Raw genomic sequence first — 24077 nt, forward strand, 5'->3', positions numbered from 1 at the left:
AGCGCTTCCAACGAAAATTTCTGCTTTCATCGAAGTCTGACAAACGGCTCTTAGCGCATTAGGAATTTTTCTTTCATTTAGTCATTTCTAGTAGGGAAACCCGCTTTTAACTATTTTTAAATGCCCCGGTAATGTAGTTTCCAGTATATTAGATACCCCGGACTCCTATTGTCTCTTCACAAATTTTCCTGCATCCCCAGAGCAGAACCCGTCATTCTCATTCTCTTCATCAGCGTTCACAGATATCTTCTCTTCTCTATTATCAATCCCACTATTCGCAGAGCTTGGAAATTTTATCTGTTTGTTTGATCAATGTATCACTCGAAATACTTGAAAAATATTCCAAAGTCTTTCCTCGCAGATCCTTTAGTGGCAAGAATGCCCGAAAAGCGAAAATATTCCCATATTCTGACTAGGGCTCGGCATCCTCGAAACAAATAAATGAAGCTGACTTTCTCTTACCTTCGCTTTATACATGAAGCGATTTGTTTCATGTTTGATTTGTTTGATGAACAGAACGTTTTAAGCAAGCTTCAGCTGAAGTTAGTGACTATTTCAAATGACTACGATTGACAGTCAGGCACGATTTGTCGATGTTGAGTAGGTTAATTATAATATGCGCTAAATTGTCGGAAATGTTACTTAAATTCAATTCAATTGCATTCAAAGTTGCTAGCCCTTCTACTGAATATTTAATAGACATTTGATTTGACAAACGAAACTTTAAAATCGATCGACATTATGAAGTGAAAACCGTTTTATTGAGGCTGATTGAAGCCAGTTTTAAAAGGGAGCTTCAGTCGAAACTAAAGCTTCATTACTTCATTGAAACTTTTTTACGGCAAAGATGCTCCACTGTGCCTTAAACGGATTCAAGAGCTATAATTATTTGACCTACAATTTCACTTTCTTCATTGTTAGTAGTCGCAGAATGTCGTCAGCATTAACACCAAGTTGTTTTTCTATAAGTTTTACAATCTTCCATCAAACTTGGTTCTTCTTCGAATAAGGAGTTTGAAAAATGAAAAAAACTAAGATATTAGAAAATACCGGAAATACCGGTTTTTTGCTTTGCCAACACCGGTATTTCGGTATCCAAAAATTGGTCGGTATTACCGGTTTCGGTACTACCGGTACTACCGGTTAGACAGACCCTAGTCTGGATCCTCACGCCCCAGTAGGGGGGTCGGGATACCAAACCCCACTCCCTGAGTTGTCTTCTCAGGTGTCTGATACCAGATTTCCCTACTCGTTAAAAAAAAGCCAGCTGGTACTCAGCAAGAGAATTATTAATACCACCAATATTCTGGTAGTATAGAAAAACTTGCGATGTGGTGGCATTATCACGACAACGACGTTGCTTGATAATGAATGTGGGGTTGGCTGCTGGAAAAAGTACCCTAAAACACTGCATATACGATGATAGGCGATAAAAGTAAAATATTGGCTTCTTGCGTGGATTTTCATTGCTTTTGTTTTGCGTGCAAACAAACCTGACGTAGACTAAGACAAAACAACCGAAAAGTTTATCCGTGACATACAAACATCAACTTATTATATAGGTTTTGTTATAGAAAACGCCTTATCCGCATTTCTATTCCATGTTAATCGTTCCTAACCATAAACAAATAGGAAAAGTAGAGATATGATATTTCAAACCCGATTGAGTAACATTTCCACAGTTAGCGAGAAAGTTAAGAAAGTGAAAACTTTTGCGTTTGTCACGCAGTATTCTTTTTTAAAGAAGTCTTTTTGGACTTGATTTGTACCGAAAAACATAAATTTCTATAGAAAATTCAATCATGTATTTAAAACTATAGTGGTATTTGAAATTGAAATTTGAGAAAGTTATTTAGAAAAACCAATCGCTAGTCGCAAAAATTCGCAAAAAATCTATAACATTGCAATGGAAATCGTCTATAATAAATTCCGAATGTTTCAGTTTCCAGATCGAATTGTCAGAAAAAAATCCGCTTTGCCAAAATTGTCTCTAGTCAAGAGCCCAGTAAGAATTTATGCCGATTTATCCTGATTCAGCATCGCTAATAAGCCACGTCGAACACGTGTAAAATCTTGGGAGCTCAATTCTACCCGAGTGGAGAAGGGCGTTGCACGGTGGAACTATGCCGATATATGGCCAAGGCTATTTCGGTGCAGTCATCACGCAACGGTTAGGAACATCCGAAAAATGCGATTATCGTTATATTGCCGTGTGCGAAATAATTGCCCTAGCCGAACCGACGGCGACTAAATTGGCCATCAGAGATATATTCATATTTATTCTTTCGTTCTTCATCCCATAACAAGAAAAAAACTGAAGCAAATGGATTAAGCAACATGAAAGCGGCTGAAAATGAAACGATAGAGAAGCTTAGAAATAGATTCTGTTGGTTTTGTTTATTAGCCTTATAAATTTACACTGGAAAAACTTTTAAATCAAAATATAAAGGCATAATTTTCTTCAGAAAATTTAGCAAGCCAACAAAAAAAATTAAATTTTAAAGCAGCTCGCGCAATTAAATCATTTTTCTCCGGGAACACCGGGGATTTGAGTTTCGAGTGTCGTCGGCTGGAACGAAGCAAACTGGCAAATTAGTGAACACAAAACAACTTCCCATTTATGGCCAATAAATGGATAATATGATTATCAAAATAGCAACAACCAAGGTTATTATATTTTCTGAAACTTTTAAAATGTCGGAATGAAAGTAAACTTTTGTTCAGAGTGTTACTCTATGCCAACTTCAATTTTTTCTGATATCGAAAGTATGATTAGTATTTCCTCGAAAAGGTTTCTAATATTTTGTTCAAAGTTTTATGTCGAGCTTCAGGAAGATTGTTCAGTTTGCTCCAAAGTTGTCTAGGTAAAAATAGGGTTTTAAGCGCAAATGGAAAAATAGGCTGTTTTAGAATTGGAAGCAAGCAAAATAATTCGAATGGTTTGTGCCCTTACTTGCCAGATTATACAAGCTTTAATAAAAATACGTATTGTGACAGCCATGATGATCATCTATCATAACATATCTTACTGATATTACAAGCTAGAATTATTTTATTCATAAAGACAAATAATCAGCTGAATTTATTTGTAACAGGAAAATAAATAAATAAATAAATAAATGTTACGTGGTGCATAAAAATACAGCACACCATAGATAAATGCAAATAATTGAACATAGACTCATTAGTCTTAATTCAGTGTTTAAGTACTTTTCAGCATTTTAGCTAAAAAAAAATGCAGTGATGGTATACCTATAGTACCATTCGCCTACCGGTGAATTAAGTTAGGTTTTCCTTTTAGTTGAAACATGACCGCATTGCTGTCATATAGGCAATGCTGAGTAATACCACCTCATAATAGTCATCACAATATCAAACCCAACTCCCGTGAAACGGGTATTAATCAGCATACCGCTAAAAACAGTTAGTCATCGTAAAAAAAGATAATCCGGCTTGGAGCTACTCACCAATATTGACGATCTTGATCCCCTCGATCTGCAGGAATTTAAGCGCCACGGAAACATTTTCCAACTTCTGGCTGCGGAACGTGGGCCGTTTGTTGTGTTTACTCATACGCTTCTGCGAGAGCACCTCGATCAGGGCAATCAGCTTCAGTCCATCGGCCAGGTCCGTCTCCAGGTTGGCGATATTTCGATCGATGATCTTCAGGTGCTCATTGGCCCAGCGGGTGAATGTGTTCTGCTGAATCCGCTTCCACTGGGCATCTTCGGCCAGTTCCCGTTCTGCTTCCATCTCGGCTTCCTCGTCCTCCGGGTCGTCGTATTCACGAGGTTGCTGTTGTGCCGTAAGCTCCTGATAGTATTGTGGAGTTCCCTGCGGATCAAAACGACAAGAGATAGATAGAGAGAGGTAAATGCTAGTGAATGTAATAACCCCAATCGGACTCATATTAAATCAACAATAAATATAATAAGTCTTAAAATATTTCATAAAAATTAAAAAAGTGGTTATTACAAGAAAATGACACGTATTTACACTTTATTGTTTCATTTTTTTGCAGACGGTGAATGATGCTTATTGTGTTAACAGAGAGGTGCATCAAAACAATTTTACCTACCGTCAAGATGTATTATCACGTTAATATACATGTTAGACATGGATTTCCATTCACCAATAATATTTTCTTAGTGTGACCAAATCTCGGTTCTTGAAACCGAAGCGGGTTTGGGTAGATACGAATTTACGTCCTATACGAATTTGTAAAGTATATAAATGGACCGCTTATGTCATTCTTTCACTGAGCAAAATGCCGTGCTGGCTCTGAGTTATTTTTTATTTCGGATCTTTACGCCCAACAACTATTTTTGATGAATAGTAGCTTATTCAACTGTTGTATAGCTAATTAACAGATAATAACAAGCGCTGGATAAGTTCCTTTACAACAAAAATGTTTGTTGTGCGGTGAAGTCAACCGTTTTGCCTTTCTACTATATAAATATATAGTATAAAGGTATAGAAATCACTTGGAAAACCGGAAATGGAAAAAAGGTCCTGCGGGCCGAATGTCATATCGAATAGTTTCGAAAACTGAGCATTTTCTGTGTGTGTGTATGTATGTGTGTGTGTGTGTGTGTGTGTGTGTGTGTGTGTGTGTGTGTGTGTGTGTGTGTGTGTGTGTGTGTGTGTGTGTGTGTGTGTGTGTGTGTGTGTGTGTGTGTGTGTGTGTGTGTGTGTGTGTGTGTGTGTGTGTGTGTGTGTGTGTGTGTGTGTGTGTGTGTGTGTGTGTGTGTGTGTGTGTGTGTGTGTGTGTGTGTGTGTGTGTGTGTGTGTGTGTGTGTGTGTGTGTGTGTGTGTATGTGTGTGTGTGTGTGTATGTGACGCTTTTAATCTCACTCACTTTTCTCGGAGATGGCTGGACCGATTTTAATGTTCTTAGTGTCAAATGAAAGGTCTAGGTGTCCCATTGGTCGCTATTGAATTTCATACTGATCGGACTTTTAGTTCAAAAGTTATGTATAAAAATATGAAAAATATGGGACTTCATTATCTCATAGGTCCCTTAACCGATTTGAACAAAATTGATTGCATATGAAAGAGGAGTCTTGAAAACCCTTAACTTCCAAATTTCATGACGATTGGGCTTGTAGTTTGAAAGTTACATAAAGAAATGTGAAAAAATAGTATTTAAAACATATTTTTGTAACATATAAGCATTAATTCAATGAAAAACATCACACATTTTATTATTATTTGAAAATTACTACTGAGATCTATCAAACGAAACCGAGTTATTTGAAATCGGACAGTTCATTCAAAAGTTATTTAAACTTTAACACTTGAGCACCGTATATTAAACCGTTAAAACGTGTGAATTCAAAACAAATGTTGATTGTATTCAATGTGTGTGATGTATGTATGTGTGTATGTATGTATGTATGTATGTATGTATGTATGTATGTATGTATGTATGTATGTATGTATGTATGTATGTATGAATGTATGTATGTATGTATGTATGTATGTATGTATGTATGTATGTATGTATGTATGTATGTATGTATGTATGTATGTATGTATGTATGTATGTATATATGCATGTATGTATGTATATATGCATGTATGTATGTATGTATGTATGTATGTATGTATGTATGTATGTATGTATGTATGTATGTATGTATGTATGTATGTATGTATGTATGTGTGTGTATGTGATCCCAAGCAACAATGTGAGTTTGATTGTACTCTTCTGGTGGTTTTCATGACCAATTTTGGTCTTGAATGTCATCATAAGAGTGTAATAAAACTCAAATTGTTACTTGGGATGACAATTTGCAATTTTTAAATTTGCATTGAAATTCAAGAAAAGATGTTTCTCACTTTTCTGAATCAATTGTCTGAAATTTTTGAAGCCTCTTAGTGGAATACGAAATTTGAAATTAAAGAAAAGAAAAAACTTTTTCCGACTAAATCCCACTATTTAATATTTATTCGCAACAGATACGTATACGCTTTGAAATAAGACGCTGTTGAAGCCTGCACGTCGTAGGCGAACTACGTATCTGTTGCAAATAAATATTAAATAATGGGATTCAATCGAAAAGCTTTTTCTTTTCTTTGATTTCAGATTTCAATTGTCATTTTGTTCACTTGCTGTTACTCACAATTGTACACGAAAAGCAAACAGCGAAGAAAAGCAGTTAATTTAAGCATGAAGGTATAGTGGTGTATAGGATTAAAAATGAGTTGATTTTTCCAAATAAATTTATACAAATTTCAAACAAATTTTGCGCATCAATAGATGCTCTTTTCAATCAATAGATACTAGAGCTTAGAAATGTTATATGAAAAATAGGAAGTAAACGTTGCACGGTAGTAATTTTGTAAGATTTGTTTTCGTTAATGACATTTTAAAGGACAGATGTCTTATGTCATGTATCATGTTTCAACAAATAAATCAAAAATGACAAGCACTGAAAATCATATCGATCATATTTCCCATTCTCAAGCATGTTTAAGGCGCAGCTTTTGCAAACCTCTTGTTTTCCTAACCCTCCAACATTGTAAAAACGATGCGATCAAGCTAATGACTATCTTTTCATGAAAGTACATTCAAAAAAAGCATAAGTTTTGATTTTCATGCAAAAATAATTATCTGAAGGAGCGCCAGCTAAGAAAAAGTTCAATTTCTCTTTTTCATATCTAACGCTCTATTCAGTTATTTTTTCTAATTCAGATATACTGCAAAATTGAAGCCAAGCAAACTAATAGTAAAATTTTGAGATTAATCATTTTGTTGTCGATATTCTTTGTCTTCAAAGGCGAAGTATAATAATAATTTTTCTGAACTCTTGTTTTTCAAAGATGCTAACTTTTGAACACATGGTATTAATTAATTATCAAAAAATCTGTTCTGAACACATATTTCATATTGTCAATTCAAAACAAGTTTCCTATGTGGCTCTGAAGCCCGAAAGTTTAAGCCGACCGATTATAAAACTAAATAAGGTGTTTAAAGTATTTACGCACACAAGGAAAGAAAATTTAATTATTCTACGCAATACGTTGTGAATTTTACTGGCAAATAAGGATTTTGAGGAATACGGAACGGATATTTAAAAATATAGTCAAGTTAATTATACATAGATGTTCCTGAGAAATTAAATGATGATTATTGTGACAGTAGAAAGGCTAGGTCACGCCGCTAGGTGGATTAATTCGGGTTTTTTAATTACTTTTGACATGTGAGAACTGACTGCTAGTTAGCATTAATCAGCGTACTAATAGCGAATAATTGGTTTTGTTCCATTATTTGAAAACTTCCTGGTCGGTCTCACTTTTAACTTTGTCGAGTTGTGCTTTTTGCTCTTCTTACGTTGTTGTTAGAATAACGTGTGCGACAATTGCTTATCTATCTATAGATTGACAAAGTCTGCCCTTTGTCCTTTACCTTAGAACCATAGAGGCGCTGGACTTCAGCCTCTATGGTCTAAAGGTAAAAGTACCAGCGAGCCACATGCCCTGGAGGGTGTTGTGGGTTCGAATCCGGTTATAATCTCAGATTATAGCTTGGTTCGACCCATGCACCTTCCAGCAATGGACTAAAAGGTAGGAGTCACAACGACAACTTGTTAAGCGTAGCTACCAATAACCCCCAGCCCCTCTCCCTCACCTTTCCACTCTTTCCCCTCAATTCAAAAAAAATTCTTCATTACTTTCCCCTATCGTCCCATCATCAATTGTAGCACCACCGTTTCAAAAAATATTACACAACATTTGTGGTTTCGTAACGGAACACCATTTGCACTGTTTTCAGTAAAACCCATGGTGTCCCGTTACGAAATATTTTTTGTTTTGTTTTGAGTTTTGATTATAGTCACTTTAACCAGCTTGGGTCATTCGTGATTTCTGCGGAACGTTACGAAATAGAATTAAAAATATTTCTTACCTCGATTAGTTTTTCGAGTATTCAAGTATACAGTTTTATTCTGTTTGGTATTTAGACAAAGTCTTTAGAACAAACTAGGGCTCAAAAACTATTAATAGAGCAGAAATATGTAATTGAATCACTGATAATCGAAAAACGGCATTTCTGCGATGGTGTCGCGTTACGAAATGTAACTTGTTATACCTACCAAAATAACAATCCAAATCCAAATGCCTAAGGGCACACACTACGACAAAATCTTGTAAATTTACGTTTTTTGACATGCACATAAATGGACACACAACACAAGCCATATAAAATTACGTGTTATTCCACCATATAAGATATTGAAAACCGTTTGTGCTATTCACGTTTTAATTAATGGAAAAATATATGTGATTTATGTTACGCGTTCAATAATTCATACGCATTTCAGTTTACGTGGCATGTGAGATTCATTTTTTCGTTGTGTGCACGTACGTTGCGCTAACGTAAAACTACCCAGGTAACCAATAAGCATTAGTATAAGCAGTAAATCAATCGTTTATTAGCATCCCTGGCCTTTTTTACTGCAGGTTGCTGTTTATCAGCCTTTTGACTGCATAACTGGCATCTACAATTCTATTTAAATTCTTCTTGTCGGTAACTAGCTGCAAATAAGCATTGTCAGCATTATAAAAGGGCTAGCAGTAAAGTAGACGCTAATTTTGCCAAAATTGCATTTAAGTAGCATTTAAGGCAATTTAAATGCTTTTTGGCTTGCATTTAAATTGAGTTGGAAATGCTTATTGGTTACCTAGGTACGAATGTCGATGCCATTCGATAACGCTGAGCGTTTTTCCAATGTTCCACAGTTTGTTACGCAAATTTATAACTTTGTCAGATGAGGTCGAGATTAACTTTCTAAATGCCTACATCGTGTGTATCAGTTTTTTCTAATTTGTAGTTCTATAAAGGATTAAACCATCAAGTCACAATAACACATCTTTTGGTGATTGGCGGTGATACCACATTTTGTAGATTTTTGAGTGGCTACAACCACCCAGGTAACCAACAATAACCCGCAACAATAACTAGGTTTGTAACGATTTACAACTGAATGTGCTAACGTGGACTCAACACTCGAAGACGTCTTGAATTCAACTCATCGCTCATCCTTCGTCTGCGCATGTAATCACATACATTAAATAGGCGCACTGATAGTGTACTCCGTTTCGACTTTTAAAGGAGAAGCTACTTTTGAACTGACACGTCCTGGCCTAAAAATGAACCAGTTAAGGTGATGACAGGCGCATCGCTGCAACGAAAAAGAGTTCAAAGTGCAGCACGGCACGGTGTAGCTATACCGCAAACATGAAAACGTTAACGATAAATGTTGAGAGTTGGGATTTTCCCGGTGGTTCGTCGAAATTCTCGGTTTTTCCCAGTGATTTGAAATTCCAATCTTTTCCCGCTTTTCCCGTTTTTCCTGGTTGGGTGGCCGCGCTGTGAAGAGAACATCTATGGAAATTCTCAGTTAAATCAAAAATGACAAATTAAAATCGTTTGGCGAAACTCCGTAGAATCGCTTTACTTTGGCGACGAGGATTAAAACTCTCAGGAATTTAGGACAAAAATATCAAGGGCATTTATTCTTTAAAAAGTTGGAATAGTAACAATTTATAAATTTCAATATCTGGTCCATTACTCTGAAGTAATGTAGAGAAATGGAAATTACTTCTTGCTCAACTATGAAGTTGATAGTAAGCGTGCAGCATAGGGAATACTGATTCCGGTCTGTTGGAGTATGATGCCGGGAATTCGAATTCCGGTCCGCCCAATATTAAAACGAAGGGATATTGGATTTCCGGTCCGCAAATCAAGTGCAGGGAAGCATACTATCGGTTTACTAATTCGACGAAAAGAACATATGTTGAAAGAAGACTAAACGCGATTTAATCCACCTGGTGGTGATATCATCTTGTTATTTGAGACACACATCGACTCGTTTTCGAAACATATTTCAACAATTTCAGTTTAGTTTAACAGGAAATTAGCAGTCATTAACTTTTCGTCGGAAACCCCAATTTCGGAAGCAGTTTTTGGGCCCAAAAGCGGGGTTCTGTTTATAGAAATGTTTTCACCGCATTCTTCTTGCCGATCTGAACACAGCGAGTGTATTTTCATGAATAGTATTTTTGTTTCATACAATAAAACTGCTTTGGAAATTGGCAGAATCAATGACGACTAATTTCACCTTAATCATGAAAATCGAGTCAGTCATTCAAAAGTTATGATATTAAAAAACCCTAAGCAAAACGGTGATTCACCCTATCTCAGAAAGAGACACCCGAAACGCCAAACACAAAAATATGGGCTTAAAATTTTCTGAAACTCAATAAGGTTACAAAATTTGAACAAAATCGGAGCACTTTTTGTTTTTGATAGATCCTTTCATGAAATTACTGAGTAAATACAAGTTAGTTATTGGTTAGAGTAAGTACGAGTAAAAGTAAGTTGTAAATCTTTCTCTTCAACAAAATTCAAATTTTTAATGATCCCAACCGTTATTCTTAGTAAGATCAAGAATGTTTCAATCATATCATGTGCATGGTCTTATATATTTATTCTGATATCACTGTATTCCGCCCAAAAATTTGAAATTTTACTACTAAATGCGCCACTACTGGAACGCTTACCCTATAGTTTGTAAATTTTAATGTTTTGGCTGTGAACCACTTGGCGAAAGTTTTAACTTTTTAGGTAAAATTTGACAGATCAGTAGTTATTAAGCGTGTAGGGCGCTATATCTCTGCATATTAGCGTTGGTAGGAGGAAATGCTTATCAACTTAGGGACTATATTGGCTCGTTTAGTTATTTCTGATTTTTCTTTTCAGGTATAATAAGTGCAAGTTGTCACGTAGTTTTCGAGTCATAAATCTCTCATTTGCATAGTATTTTTCGATATAAATTAAATTATGGTTGTATATGAATACCAATGGTATGATACTAAATTTTTAAATGAGGTATTTTTTTATATCTTAATTTTCGTAATTACTGGCTTTACAAGAAAATTTTCGAATATCCAGGTTAGTGTCATATAACTGGTGCTTACATACTTACATTATCCATCTAGCTCCCCCCATCTACTAACAACAATTCCTTTCCCGAAATACTTGTGAAGATGCAGAGGATTTCCTAGTCTTTAGTAGCAACAAGTATTGGACTAACATTCCTTCCCATTCCACCAGGACCCGCATTCGGACATGGCCGGCGTCGGTATTGATCAGCATGCAGGGACCTGATAAGGTTGCACAATGAGGAATAACGTGCTGTCCCAAGTATGCTTTTTCCAGCCATCATTTTGCAATTTTCATCGGTCCTGGTCAATAACGGAGTTGCAGCACACGGGCGGTATCCTAGGCTTATGCTTATGCTTAATCCTACTAGCCTCCGCTTTCAGTCTAACGCAGATGGCCTCCGCCGTTGCGAAGTTTCGATTCAAAGTATTCGACAATATCAAAGTCATCTGCGTATCCAAGAAGTTTGCTACCTTCACTGAAAATTGAGTCTCTCGTTTCGATTTTGCTCGCCGGATAATCTTCTCAATGTCTCAATGGCGATGTAGAAAAGCATGCAGGTTAAGCTTGTCAACTTGTCTCGACTTTTGCCGCGCCTGGAAGGGACTCGATCCTATTTACTCTAATAGTCTCTCCCAGCCAAGATTTGAATATACGACGTACCACGATGTCAACTGAGAGGCGTAATTTCAACATTTACCTACTTTTATAACATTTTGATTTTGACGTAGGACTACGTCTTTGTTTACTATACTGGGACTGGGTAGCACTTTGTAAAAACGAAAAATAGAAGTGTAACGTTTGAATGAAATATTTCAAACGCTAATAGCTACTATACTACTGAACGAAACATAACAGTTAATATGTCGTTGGATAGATAAAATGTCCAGCAATTTTATAGTAACATACTAATAATAATTTTTTATACGCTAAATAGTGAAAATGTGTGTGAAGTTTTAAGGTCGAATTTTCCCATATATTTCCCTTGTGATCGCCTAGCTTCACAGGCACGGACGACAATTAGATACACCAAAGGGTTTGGATCCAAATGATAACCTTTGAGACCACTTTGTAAGACACACCCCTTTTCCAATCCAATTGGCAACATCGATGGCTATTGACGGCAACACCGACCCCGAATACAAGCGGAATCAGCGGGCAATGGCCAACGTGAATCCCACACGATGCACTTTACGTTGCATTTTGCATTATCCCCATCGCAGACATGCGAAATTGTTCGATAGCTTGCTCAATCAGTGTCGGACAATCATTTAAGCAGCAGCAGCCGATATGGTTCCTCCACCACCTACACTAGCTTACAAGTAGCAGCGGCAGTGCCAGTGACTATAAAATGGTACACTTGGTTCGCCGCCTGCTCATTTATCGCACGATCGCACTGACGGACGGTCAGTATTTATCATCGACGGCTATTGGTGGCGAAACCAACGGCATTTGGCGGCAACACCGACAGCAATTGGAGGTAAAAACTATGGCATTTTGGCGGCAACACCGGCAATTGGATGCAAATCCAAGGACTTTTGCGGCAATTAATAGCTGTCGTGGAACTTTCTTTCACGGCGAGGTTAAAAAACACAATTTTTTAACGCGACAATGTAAATTGCTTAAAGCTGTAATAATCAGTTTAATCATTTTAAAGAATACATTAATATAATAAATTCTAAACTCACATTTTAGTGTTCAAAGTGTTTCCGTACTTCGTAGCCGTATATATTTTAATTTTAACTAATTTTAACTAGATTTTAACTGTTGCTGCCACACGTTCAATACGTTTTAACTTGTCGTGACGTTTTTGTGCTGTGAGCATGTTACGCTGTACGGTTGGTAGAAGCTGGTGCAATAGAGATGCCGAAGCTGATAGAGTGGAGAACACGATTACTGCATCCGCGAGCTGTCATGATTCTGAAGGGTACTCGGATCCTCTTCATTGTCCCGACATTCTCCGGCCCGTAAGACAGAGTTGTGCACCTCGCCAATCTCGGTTTTACCAAAATTCTCCTGACAGATGTCAATCACAGTGAGCTTTATGGCTGGACGCCGAATGATTCCGTTTTGCGTCTTCACCAACGCCTGCCTTGCAGTACCGTCTTTTCCTAGTAACAATTCGACGACCTGTCCACGTACCCAACTATTCCGCTTCCTTTCATCTACTATAAAGACCAAATCGCCGACTTTCAGCGGTTTACCACCTAAAAACCATTTCGTGCGCCTGGCTATCGTCGGAAGATATTCGCGTATCCATCTTTGCCAAAACCCGTCTAAAATGTATTTCGCTAAATTCCAATTGCTGCGCAGACACTGGAGCGCCTTCGTAGGCTCTTGCGGTGGTTGTCGTATACCATTTGAGCTTCCTAACAAGAAGTGATTTGGCGTTAACGCTTCTTGAACTTCCGATTCGAGCGGTATGTAAGTAAGTGGCCTGGAGTTTATCATACTTTCAGCTTCTAGTATGATAGTTTCGAATGTCTCTTCGTCTGGGACTCGTGGAGCATTTACAAAGGACTCAAGGGCTACCTTTACTGAGCGGACTAGCCGCTCCCAGACTCCGCCCATGTGGGGGGCCGCTGGCGGGTTGAAGTACCATTTGGTAGCGGTATTCGTGAAAGACTCAGCACATTGCTCGTTGATGAGTTGCAGTTGGTCCTGCAATTCGTTTGCCGCTCCTCGGAAATTTGTACCGTTGTCCGAGCAGATTTCGGACGGTGCGCCCCTTCGCGCAATGAATCTGCGAATACACATCTTGCATGATGCAGTAGACAGACTGTGTGCAACCTCCATGTGCACCGCACGCGTGGAGAAGCAGGTAAATAGGGCCACCCAACGCTTTACCTGGCTGCGCCCAACCTTTACCAGCAGAGGTCCAAAGTAGTCCAGTCCAACAATGGTAAATGGCCGTTCAAATGCGATAAGTCTGGTCTTCGGTAGCGGTGCCATTTTGGGATGAGTTGGCTTCGTTGCGTAGACTTTACACCACTGGCATCGTCCAGCTACCTTTCGGATAAGATTTCGTAAGCCTGGGATGTACGCCAGTTGTCGAACTTCGTTGTATACCGTCTCACGGTTTCGATGATTGAAGCGACGATGGTAGAAATCTACGAAGAGAAAGGTTATCGGGTTCGCAGCTAGTATAACGGGATACTTAGCTTCGATCGGCAAGTTGGGGGCGGCGCCGATACGACCATCCAAACGAACCACTCCCTCTTCATCGATAATTACTGTTGTTTTAAACTGCGGATAGTATATCGGTACCGCCCCCGAAGGCTTTATAGTTGTATTCTTCAGCAGCTCGGCAACCATGCCCGGGTAGGATTCTCGCTGGATAATTTTCCACAATGCAGTTTCTGCTTGCTGCTGGAACGTGCGTTCTAGTAGTTTAGGAGATCTACCCGAACGACGTTGGGAGATACTGATGAACAGGAACACGTACGCTGACGCTCGTAGCATTCTTTCCCACTTTGAGAATCGGGTGACTTCGATTAACGGTTCTGCGATTATACTATGAACATTCACTACATATGTTTCACTTTCTAGTTTGGAGATCGTCCAATTTTGCTGTGGCCATGACTCTTCAGGTTTCCAGAGGAACTGTGGTCCCCGAAACCATCTACTGCTTGGATCAAAACTTGGGCTTTGACCCCACTTTGTAGCTTCGACGGCTACATTTTGTTTTGTTGGAACCCATCGCCATTCACCAGGATTAGTATGGGTCAATATCTCGCCGACGCGACAACCTACGTATTGTGGGTATTTTCGTTGTGTTGAGTGTATCCAATGCATTACTGTGGACGAATCTGTCCACAGATATTTCTGATTAAATGGTAACTTGTGGTGATCGATAATGTACTGAAAAAATCTAGTACCTACAGTCGCCGCTTGCAATTCAAGTCTAGGTACAGAGAGAGGTTTTATTGGGGCCACTTTTGCTTTCGCACCAACTAGGGCGCATCGAGGTTTGCCTGCTACCATAAACCGGATGTACACGACACTCGCATACGCTTCCGTACTCGCATCCACAAACATGTGCAACTGAAGTAGCTGGCATAGCTCTGGAATACACGAGCCGAAATAGGCTCGAGGAACTGTTACTTCGGTTATCTTAGGCAGAAGGTTAATCCAACGCTTCCAATCTGCATAGATAGTATCATTCACTTCTTCATCCCACTCGCACTTTGTTCTCCAGGTGTCTTGGATGATAATTCTACCGTGTATGAGGTATGCGGCTAGCAAGCCGAGGGGATCATAAAGGCTCATTACAATCCGTAACACTTGACGTTTAGTCGGACGGACTTTGTCGCATACGAATTGACGAATATTCGTTATGTCAGCAGAAAAGGTCAACTCGTCTATTTGCGGTAACCAGCATATGCCTAGGACAGACTCCGAACTACCACTCTCCGTCAGGTTCAGCACTTTTACAAGCGAAGGATCTACTTCTCCTAGTTTATCCAAAACTTCCACTGAGTTTGAGACAAAGTTCCGCAAATCAAACCCTCCTAGACTGTGCACTTTTCGTACATCCTCTGCCACGCGAAAGACCTCTTCGTTAGTGTCGCGGCTGTCTAGAAAGTCATCAACATAGTGGCCATTCTCTATGGCCTCTGAAGCATCCGGGTACTTATCAGCAAATTCCTTCGCATTGAGATTCTTAATATATTGGGCGGAGCACGGGGAACAAGCAGACCCAAAAGTGGCTACATCCATGACAAAGATGGTTGGTCTTTCATTGCAGTTACTCCTCCACAGAAAGCGTTGACTGTCGGTCCTCGTTCCTTATTCTTATTTGGTGGAACATTTCCTTCATGTCGGCGCACACTGCTACTGCTCGTTGCCTAAACCGATAAAGCACTGCGGAAAGAGGAGTCACGGAACGAGTCCGGCGAAGGTAAACAAATTGATATAGTACGAAAATGTACAGGTTTTTTAGGGCTTTTTCACGCAACTGGTTCTCTTCCAAATGCTTTCTGGCCAACGCAGTCTCTTTCTCCCGTTGACGACGTTCTTCTTCAAGACATTTCCGTTCAAACTCCGCTTGCTTCTCTCGCTGCTCGGCTTGCCTTTGAATACGCTGTAACTCAAGCTGCTTTTTTTCCTCTAGCTGCTGCAATTCCAATGCAGCCTTAGCTGCTCGCGTAGTGGACGTACTGGATCTCGATCGTATCTCGTCTTGATCGCCATGTTCCGTTTGGCCATTCAGGCATTTCGAACAGCTCCAATCTCGGTCCGCCACGGAATCTTCCACGTCGACACATCGAAAATGATACCACTCGTGGCAAGCATCACAAGCTACCATCAATTCATTATCCGGATCGGAACAGATTCCGCAACTGTAAGTTGTTTTTTTCGGCATCTTTCCGTACTTCGGGTTACGGCTTCAGTTAGTCGGATTCACTTAAATTTCTGCCGTAAAATCTTTAAGAATGTCGTGGAACTTTCTTTCACGGCGAGGTTAAAAAAACACAATCTTTTAGCGCGACAATGTAAATTGCTTAAAGCTGTAATAATCAGTTTAATCATTTTAAAGAATACATTAATATAATAAATTCTAAACTCACATTTTAGTGTTCAAAGTGTTTCCGTACTTCGTAGCCGTATATATTTTAATTTTAACTAATTTTAACTAGATTTTAACTGTTGCTGCCACACGTTCAATACGTTTTAACTTGTCGTGACGTTTTTGTGCTGTGAGCATGTTACGCTGTACGGTTGGTAGAAGCTGGTGCAATAGAGACGCCGAAGCTGATAGAGTGGAGAACACGATTACTGCATCCGCGAGCTGTCATGATTCTGAAGGGTACTCGGATCCTCTTCGTTGTCCCGACATAGCAATTCGAGGCATACCCGATAGCATTTTGGCGGCAGTTTCAATGGCAATTATCGCAAACCAACACTGAAGGCAAATGGAAACGGATCGACTGATGGGCAGCAAATTCAGCAGCAGGCCATTGTGGTCTTAAACAGTTCTAATAAGAACTATAGTAATTGAAGAATGGAAAGATTTTTCTACACTTTCTAAATGGTTAACGTTCCATTTTGCGTTGTACCATGGTAAACATTAGAAGTGCTTGCTCAATCAGCGTCGGATAATCATTTGAGCAGCAGCAGCAGTCGATCTGGTTTCCCCCAACACCTACACTAGCTTACAAGTAGCAGCGGCAGTGCCAGTGACTATAAAATAGCACACTTGGTTCGCCGTCTGCTCATTTATCGCACGATCACACTGACGGACGGTCAGTATTTTGATAAAACTAGTCCATTTCTACTTTACAGTGATTTGGTATTTCCTATCACTCCTGTATTAGCGGGCAACCATCATCCTAGAGTCTAAAGGACCGAATAGCGACATCCATCTATATATTGGCAACAGTAATTATAGTACTGATTTTTAAGAAGTGCTATCAGCTCAAACGTAGTTCTTTTCAGGGCCACCAAACAATTTCAAACGGTTTTTTTTCAAAACCACCATTGATTCAATGAAGAATTCAATCAGAATATTTCGCTCTTCTTTTACAAATAAACACTCAAACAATGATACTCACACATACTCAAATATGCATATGCCATAAATGCAGTTTGCATTAGTCTTTGATCTAATGATCAGACATAAAGTTATACTTCATCGATTAAAACATGTTATCATTGTAATGAGTATTATATGACACAGTCCTACGTCACCCTTTCGTACAACCCTTAGGGCTGTATACCTTGTAGTTTTTTTTTGTCAAATGAAGAACCCGGAAAACCAAAATAGCTTGTGATGTTTGAAAATAATTCCCCGTTTCCTGAATAAACTCCTTAAGGTTAGGCTATGTCAATTTTTTTTTGTAAAACCCCCCCTAAGAAAAATTTCTTGCTACGCCCCTGACATACATACATACATACATAGATCGGATTTAGCTAAAACCTGGTTGATACTACTCAAAATGCTCTTAAAGTGTACAACCTCAAATTTTATGTAAAAAAATCAAGCAATTTTGGCTACTTGCTACCGTTAATTGAATTATTCTCTGTGAGAAATAACGCACTTTTAAGTTCCTTCTACCAATTTTTGGTTGAAAAGCTACTCAAAATCTAAGTTTGCACACTTTAAGGGCATTTTGAGTTGTTTTAACCAAGTTTTAGCTAAATCAAACCAATTTGTGGGTAAACTCATTTAAGAATGTGCGTCGATATCGGTACATCATAATTTGATCCGGTTTTTGTGACTTATAATAAATAATTCAACCGGTTGAATATTTTCCCATAAAACAAAATCAATGTATCATCATGAATTATACTCAATAAAGATGCATAAATAAATATCAAATGCTTATTTTTCAGCGAAGATTTAAAGTTGAATCATCCCTGAGATGATCGAAATTAGGTGTCGTCGCGGTAATTACTTTTGTAATTGCTGATTTCAATACACTCAAGTCTTTTTTTACACGGTTTATTTTTACGATTTTTGAATTAACGCGGTTTTTATGACGATTTTTGAATTAATACGGTTTTTTATGACGGTTTTTGAATTAACGCGATTTTTTTTTAATCATTTTTCGAATTAACGCGGTTTTTCAGCGATTTTTAAATTCGAGCGGCTTTTTTGATGATTTTGAATTAACGCGGTTTTTACGTCGCATTTTGAATTAACACGGTTTATTTTATGACGATTTTTGAATTAACGCGTTTTTTTACAACATTTTTCGAATTACCGCGGTTTTTTTAAACGGCACCTATCCCCCGTGTAAAAAAGATTTGAGTGTAGTCATTTACGAATATATTATAAATAATTAAAGCAAAATTACATACCTTTTAAAATGAATAATACAGGTTTATTATTAACTACAGTAAACACTTAAAAAAAATCATAAATTGATGTATCTTATAATTATCATTTATGTACAAAACTGGTTAGCACTTATTTCTCTTTTTACTCTTCACTTTGTAGTCTGCTGACGGTGGATAACACAATGCAGCAAATGACTCGCTTCTTAACTAACCACCAACAGCACCTTTCGGTGTGATTACACTCGACTGCAGCACGTCCGAGAAGATAAAGACGAAAATGACAGATTTGTTTATTCACACTGTCGCGTCACTCAATTCGCATTCTCCGCGATGCGATACCGTAGCGCTTGAGCAGAACTTTGTTAGGCTAGCTGCTTATTAGCCATGCAATACTGCGCTGCACTTTTATCATTCGTTCGATATTTCTACCCACTTTGTAACGATTTCGATTGACTACTGATACTATATCTTATTGATTCTGGTCATATATGGAATTAACTTTACAGTGACCAATCGGTTGGACATGTGGGACGATAACCTGATTAGTGAGGTGAGTCTTATCTAGCGGATTGAATTTGTTGACATATCGTTTTTTCAAGAATTATATATTAAATTCATTATTTGTTTTTATCTTGAAGCTCAGATTTCTCAAGTAATGTTTGAAACTATTTAAAAATTATTTTTCGAACAGTGAAGTAACACAATGAAAACCGAAGCGATAGTCGAATTTTGTTGAAATTTTAAGAAAACTGAACTTTTTGTTTAAGGCGATGTCGTTCAATGAGATTAAATAAATTTGTCAGTTAAAACGGAATAATCAAATTCAGAATATCGGACCAAAATAGTAAATTGAAAAGTTGCTAATATTTATATTAAATGTGATCAGCAGAAACCTTGAATTCCTCCTGAATTTGCTCAGCTTCATAATCAAGACTCTTTATTTTCGTAAGATGAGAAACTGAAAAACTGAAAGTCTTAGTGGCGCTTTAAAATTTGAATCACTTCTACGAAACATGATTAAAATTTTAACTTTAAAATATAAGCATTGTCGACTAATTAGAAGTTATTACGTTGAGCGTTTTAGCAGAATCTCGAATACGAGTTAGGTTAGGAAAATTTTCCGTTATACTCGGCTACAAAAATTCAGCTACACAATGCTCACATTAAGGATAATTACAAAATTTCACCACACTATAATTACACTACAACTGTAACATAGCTAAACTAACCATCCACTCACGTAAACATTCCGCAGATACGTACTTCGACTGTTACATACATAAAAGCACTGAACAAGGATGTAACAGTCGAAATACGTATCTGCGGAATGTTTACGTGAGTGGATGGTTAGTTTAGCTATGTTATAGGTGTAGTGTCATGATAGTGTAGTGAAATTTTGTAATTATCCTTAATGTAAACATTGTGTAGTTTAATTTTTGTAGCAGAATAAAACGGAAAACTTTTCTAACTTAACTCGCAAAGCTTTGTCTTTTTTTTAGTAAATGAGTACCTTACACGTATGTAATAATCACAAAATAGCGTAAATAGACGTTCTAGGATTAACAAACTAATGTAAAACCGCAATTTTACGCTAAACGCCAAGAGTGAGTGAATCAAGTGCAAATCTGAGCTCTTACTTTATTCAGCATCTGTTGACTTCTTGAAAGGAATTTTCGAGTTTGATGTTGAATCGTACTGAATAAAGAACATTCCTACGATCACGATGATGTGCCTACCATGAGCACATGATTTAATTCTATTAGCAATATTTTCGATATTAATCCTGAAGAATCTAAAGTTTGAGACTGTTCGAAGTTTGAATCAAAACGGTATTTCGATATATTTACAGCAGTAATCATTATTTTCAACTCAAAGTTATCGATATGTCTTATCGCTCGTTATCTAGGCTGTTACGAAGATAGAGATTTGTTGAATTACATTATTTTCGACACTGCAGATAAAAACCTATTTGCGGATCTCACACTCCGCTTGAATCTGGTTATTTTCTCAAGACAAAAAGAAGTGAAGAATCCGTTACTTCTGATTAAGGTATGCATGCCAAAATAAAACATTGTTATTTTGCAACACTCGAATTATTCGATCCAGCAAACACTTGATTGTTCCATTCCCACCAACTCAGGGCTATTCCCGTCATTCAGTATCACTAGTGTTAGTAGTCAAACGAAAACCGAAATCGTGTTAACGAAGGTAATCAGCTCAGCTCGCAAAACTCGAGATAATCGCACATAAAGCTGCAGTAATATTTGTGTCACTAGAATAATGGAGCCAACACAGCCATCCGCGGTAGCAAAGCATTTTTTTTGGGAACAGTGGCAAAAACAGCAGCAGCAGCAACAGCAAGGTAAAAAACGCACTCGTTGCACTGGGGATCAAGTCCACCGAAAAGAGGTACAGCCTCACCCCTCGTTTGGGCTGGGCCTCTTTCGGTTTTTGTCCCTGCCTTTTTCGGCCCCATGCTTGAGTTACTGGCGAATGCTATTCTTTCAAAATTCAACCGAGAGCGGGGAGCTAAGAATTTGCACCGCAAAACGGATTAGTTATTGTTATGGTTCTTTTCGCTAACCTGTCCACCCGAAGTCCTTCGGTTTAATTTTTGACCAAAAACACTGCTCAACTGGTTGAGAACACTGGCACGAGCCTTGAGCACGTTCTGATCGTATTCGGGAGTCTGGCAACCAGCGCTACTACCGCTGCAAGGACTATAAACGCGGCTATCAATTGAGGAACAATTGCTAGAAGTACTTCGACGAACGTCTCGACTTGAACGCGGTCCGGTTTCAACTGACGAGCGATCGCCTGCACCAATACTGCTGATGAGGCTTTGGGCTCTACCGCTGCAGCCATGGATACCATCCCTGGCAGCCCCACTTCCAACCGGGTCTCCACCGTCGGTGGACGATGATCTACCATCGATGGAATTTATGCTTGATCTTCCGTACATGGCTATCGCTTAGTTTTGCTCTCTTTCTTCTTCTCTCCGGATTTTATTCTCTGTTTGTGCTGTTCAACCGACACCGGTTATTGCCTTGCCACTTGTTGATTTTCAGTCTAGAGCCGCACCGGCGCACCGCATTCACAAACACAACGGATCGTGATGTAAAGCTACGTGATCGTTAACTTGCTTGCATGAATGTTGTCACAGAGCAACCAGAAAATAATCTGAAACCTGAATTCAAAATGAAACATTTTGTCATTTCTGAGTTAGAATAACAGAAATCAAAGTTGTTATCGCAAACAATGATAATGCTCGAGAACGGTTGTTGCCTAATTAACCCTCTTTCAAGTACCAACCGGCTAATCGGTTTTGCGTAATTATTGAATTACCGGCATGCCGCAAGTTTTGTCGCCCTATCTAATGCCATTTGTTGTGATTGTGTTTGTGGAATGTTTTGGTTTTTTCGTAGCATAAGTGACAAGTGAGAGAATGAGAGGACTGGTGGCAGTTGGTGAGAGACTGTGTGTACAATGCCTTGACATTGAAATAAAAATATTTTTAAGCACAGTTTTCCAACCGGCTTAAGCCGCTTGGTAATACGCCGTAAGATAGGCAATGCGAGTATTCTGCCGATGAAAATTGAGATCTGAACCGGTTCACTGGAAAGTAGCGACTTGGTTGTTTGCTGATCTTGGGTTTTTGAGATTTTACTTGAAATTGAAAAGGTGTTACAAGGTCTTACATTTTTGACAAAAAAAAATATTTTCCACTATAAGCTGTAAAAATGTAAAATGTGTTTTGTGAAATAGACCATGCAGCCCTGGTATATAAATATGATTAAAATTATGTGTTTTGCGTATACATTCAGTTCTAATTATATTATTAAATTTTGTTTCTAAACAAGTTCTATACTCAAATTCACATAACAAACTCAAACAATGAAAAAGAAAAATAAAGATCTACCATGGAAAATCTTTTCAATAATCACAATTTATTTTTATTGCCTAGTTAAATGTCTACACTTTTCGTGTGCTTTACTGACAATCGCAAACAGGTAAAAGCAAGGGAAGCAGGAAAATCAATGCTTTACGAGAGAGCTTAGGCGTGTGCTGCCAACAAAAGCTCTGCGCCACGAGTAACGTGAACCTAATCCTGAGTGAGGCAATGGGCGGTGCTGTCCACCCACTACCATTTCCCGGCTTTCTTGTTATCAATTTGCTTCATTTTCGGTAGATGACAAGCTTATGGGTAGGCTTTAACCACAAACAACGGACTGCATTGAATAAAGCTGAGAAATTATGGAGAGAGCTTAGTGGTACAGCTGGGAAATTGAGGTAGGTGGGCAGCAACGCTCGCCGCCCTAGCCGGAAAATTGATAAATTAAGAAAACAGCTAATTAGTTCTTGAAACGGAAGCTTTTGTGTGTTTCGGAAAAAGTTTGGTTAATTTGATAATAATGATAGAATCAGCATAAATCAACAGGAGTAAAAACTTCTGTATTGAGCAACGTCAAACGAATTTACTGAGAGGTTCTTAAATTATGGTAGCAGAAAGTAAAAGATTATGAATATGAATTATGAATTGATCAATAATGCTTCTTCAATTCAATCTATTTGGCAGTAGCAAACGATCTTAATAAACGCTAAAACCTTTCCTTGGTTTTATTCAATTCAACCGGGAGAGTTTCTTGAGCGGTCAGCACCGCTAGAAAAATAGTCATGTATCTCGTTTTGATATAATTCTATGGCTTTCTGGAAGATAGCTGGTACATAGGAGTGTTCAATTCAAAAAATCTAAGTGGGTCAAATAGTGGTCAGGTTTTGAACGCTAATAGTTCAGCGGTTTCCAGATCGATTTACGAAACTTTTGTACACGTCGACCTAAATGAAGAAAAATATTGTACTATTAAAAATTTGGAAATAATGGAGCACTGTCAGTGGTTGGCGAAAAATGATTATTTGAGTCGATGAACATCCCTCATGAACATACACTATTCGCCTGCCTCGACGATAATGTGATGGATGCATTTGAATTTGAATTTTTTCACGAACATATCCACATTGTGAGCATCGGAACTCTTTCAAACATTGAATATTAAACATTGAGTGTGGCCAATTAAGCGGGTATAGGATGCCCGGAGACACCGGAATGTATTCAAAATTATATCACAACAAAAAGAAAATAGTTTAACCGTTATGTGTTCGACAGGGTACCCGGGTACCTTTTCAGATTTCAAAGTAAGAAATTCTAAAGTTTTCTTCGACCCAGGATACTGAAACTCTGTGACATCTTAGAACTAGCTAAATTACAACTTTTTATAAAATAAGTTTTCATGTAGCACTTAAGGGGGAGGAAAGGGGGAGCTTCGAAATTGTTTACCCTTTAAGTGCT

General features: G+C 38.2%; 1 protein-coding gene across 5 annotated transcripts in view; it reads right to left on the reverse strand.

The window, feature by feature from the left end:
• LOC128732963 (filamin-A) overlaps positions 1–21496 on the reverse strand; it is a 208251-nt gene extending 186755 nt beyond the window's left edge. For 2 of the 5 annotated variants that reach the window (XM_053826459.1, XM_053826456.1), the window contains exons 1-3: positions 21315–21423; positions 18752–18976; positions 3468–3834 (exon numbers count right to left, since the gene is read on the reverse strand). In XM_053826459.1, the coding sequence (XP_053682434.1) occupies positions 3468–3753 (286 nt within the window). In that variant the 5' untranslated portion in view covers positions 3754–3834; positions 18752–18976; positions 21315–21423. Of the gene's footprint in view, positions 1–3467; positions 3835–18751; positions 19083–20668; positions 20684–21314 lie in introns of those variants that run through there. The other 3 variants (XM_053826457.1, XM_053826460.1, XM_053826458.1) reach the window with 3 other exon arrangements.
• Positions 21497–24077: the final 2581 nt, after the last annotated feature.

The sequence above is a fragment of the Sabethes cyaneus genome, chromosome 1 (assembly GCF_943734655.1).
Source record: "Sabethes cyaneus chromosome 1, idSabCyanKW18_F2, whole genome shotgun sequence".
In the NCBI taxonomy this organism is placed as follows: Eukaryota; Metazoa; Arthropoda; class Insecta; order Diptera; family Culicidae; genus Sabethes; species Sabethes cyaneus.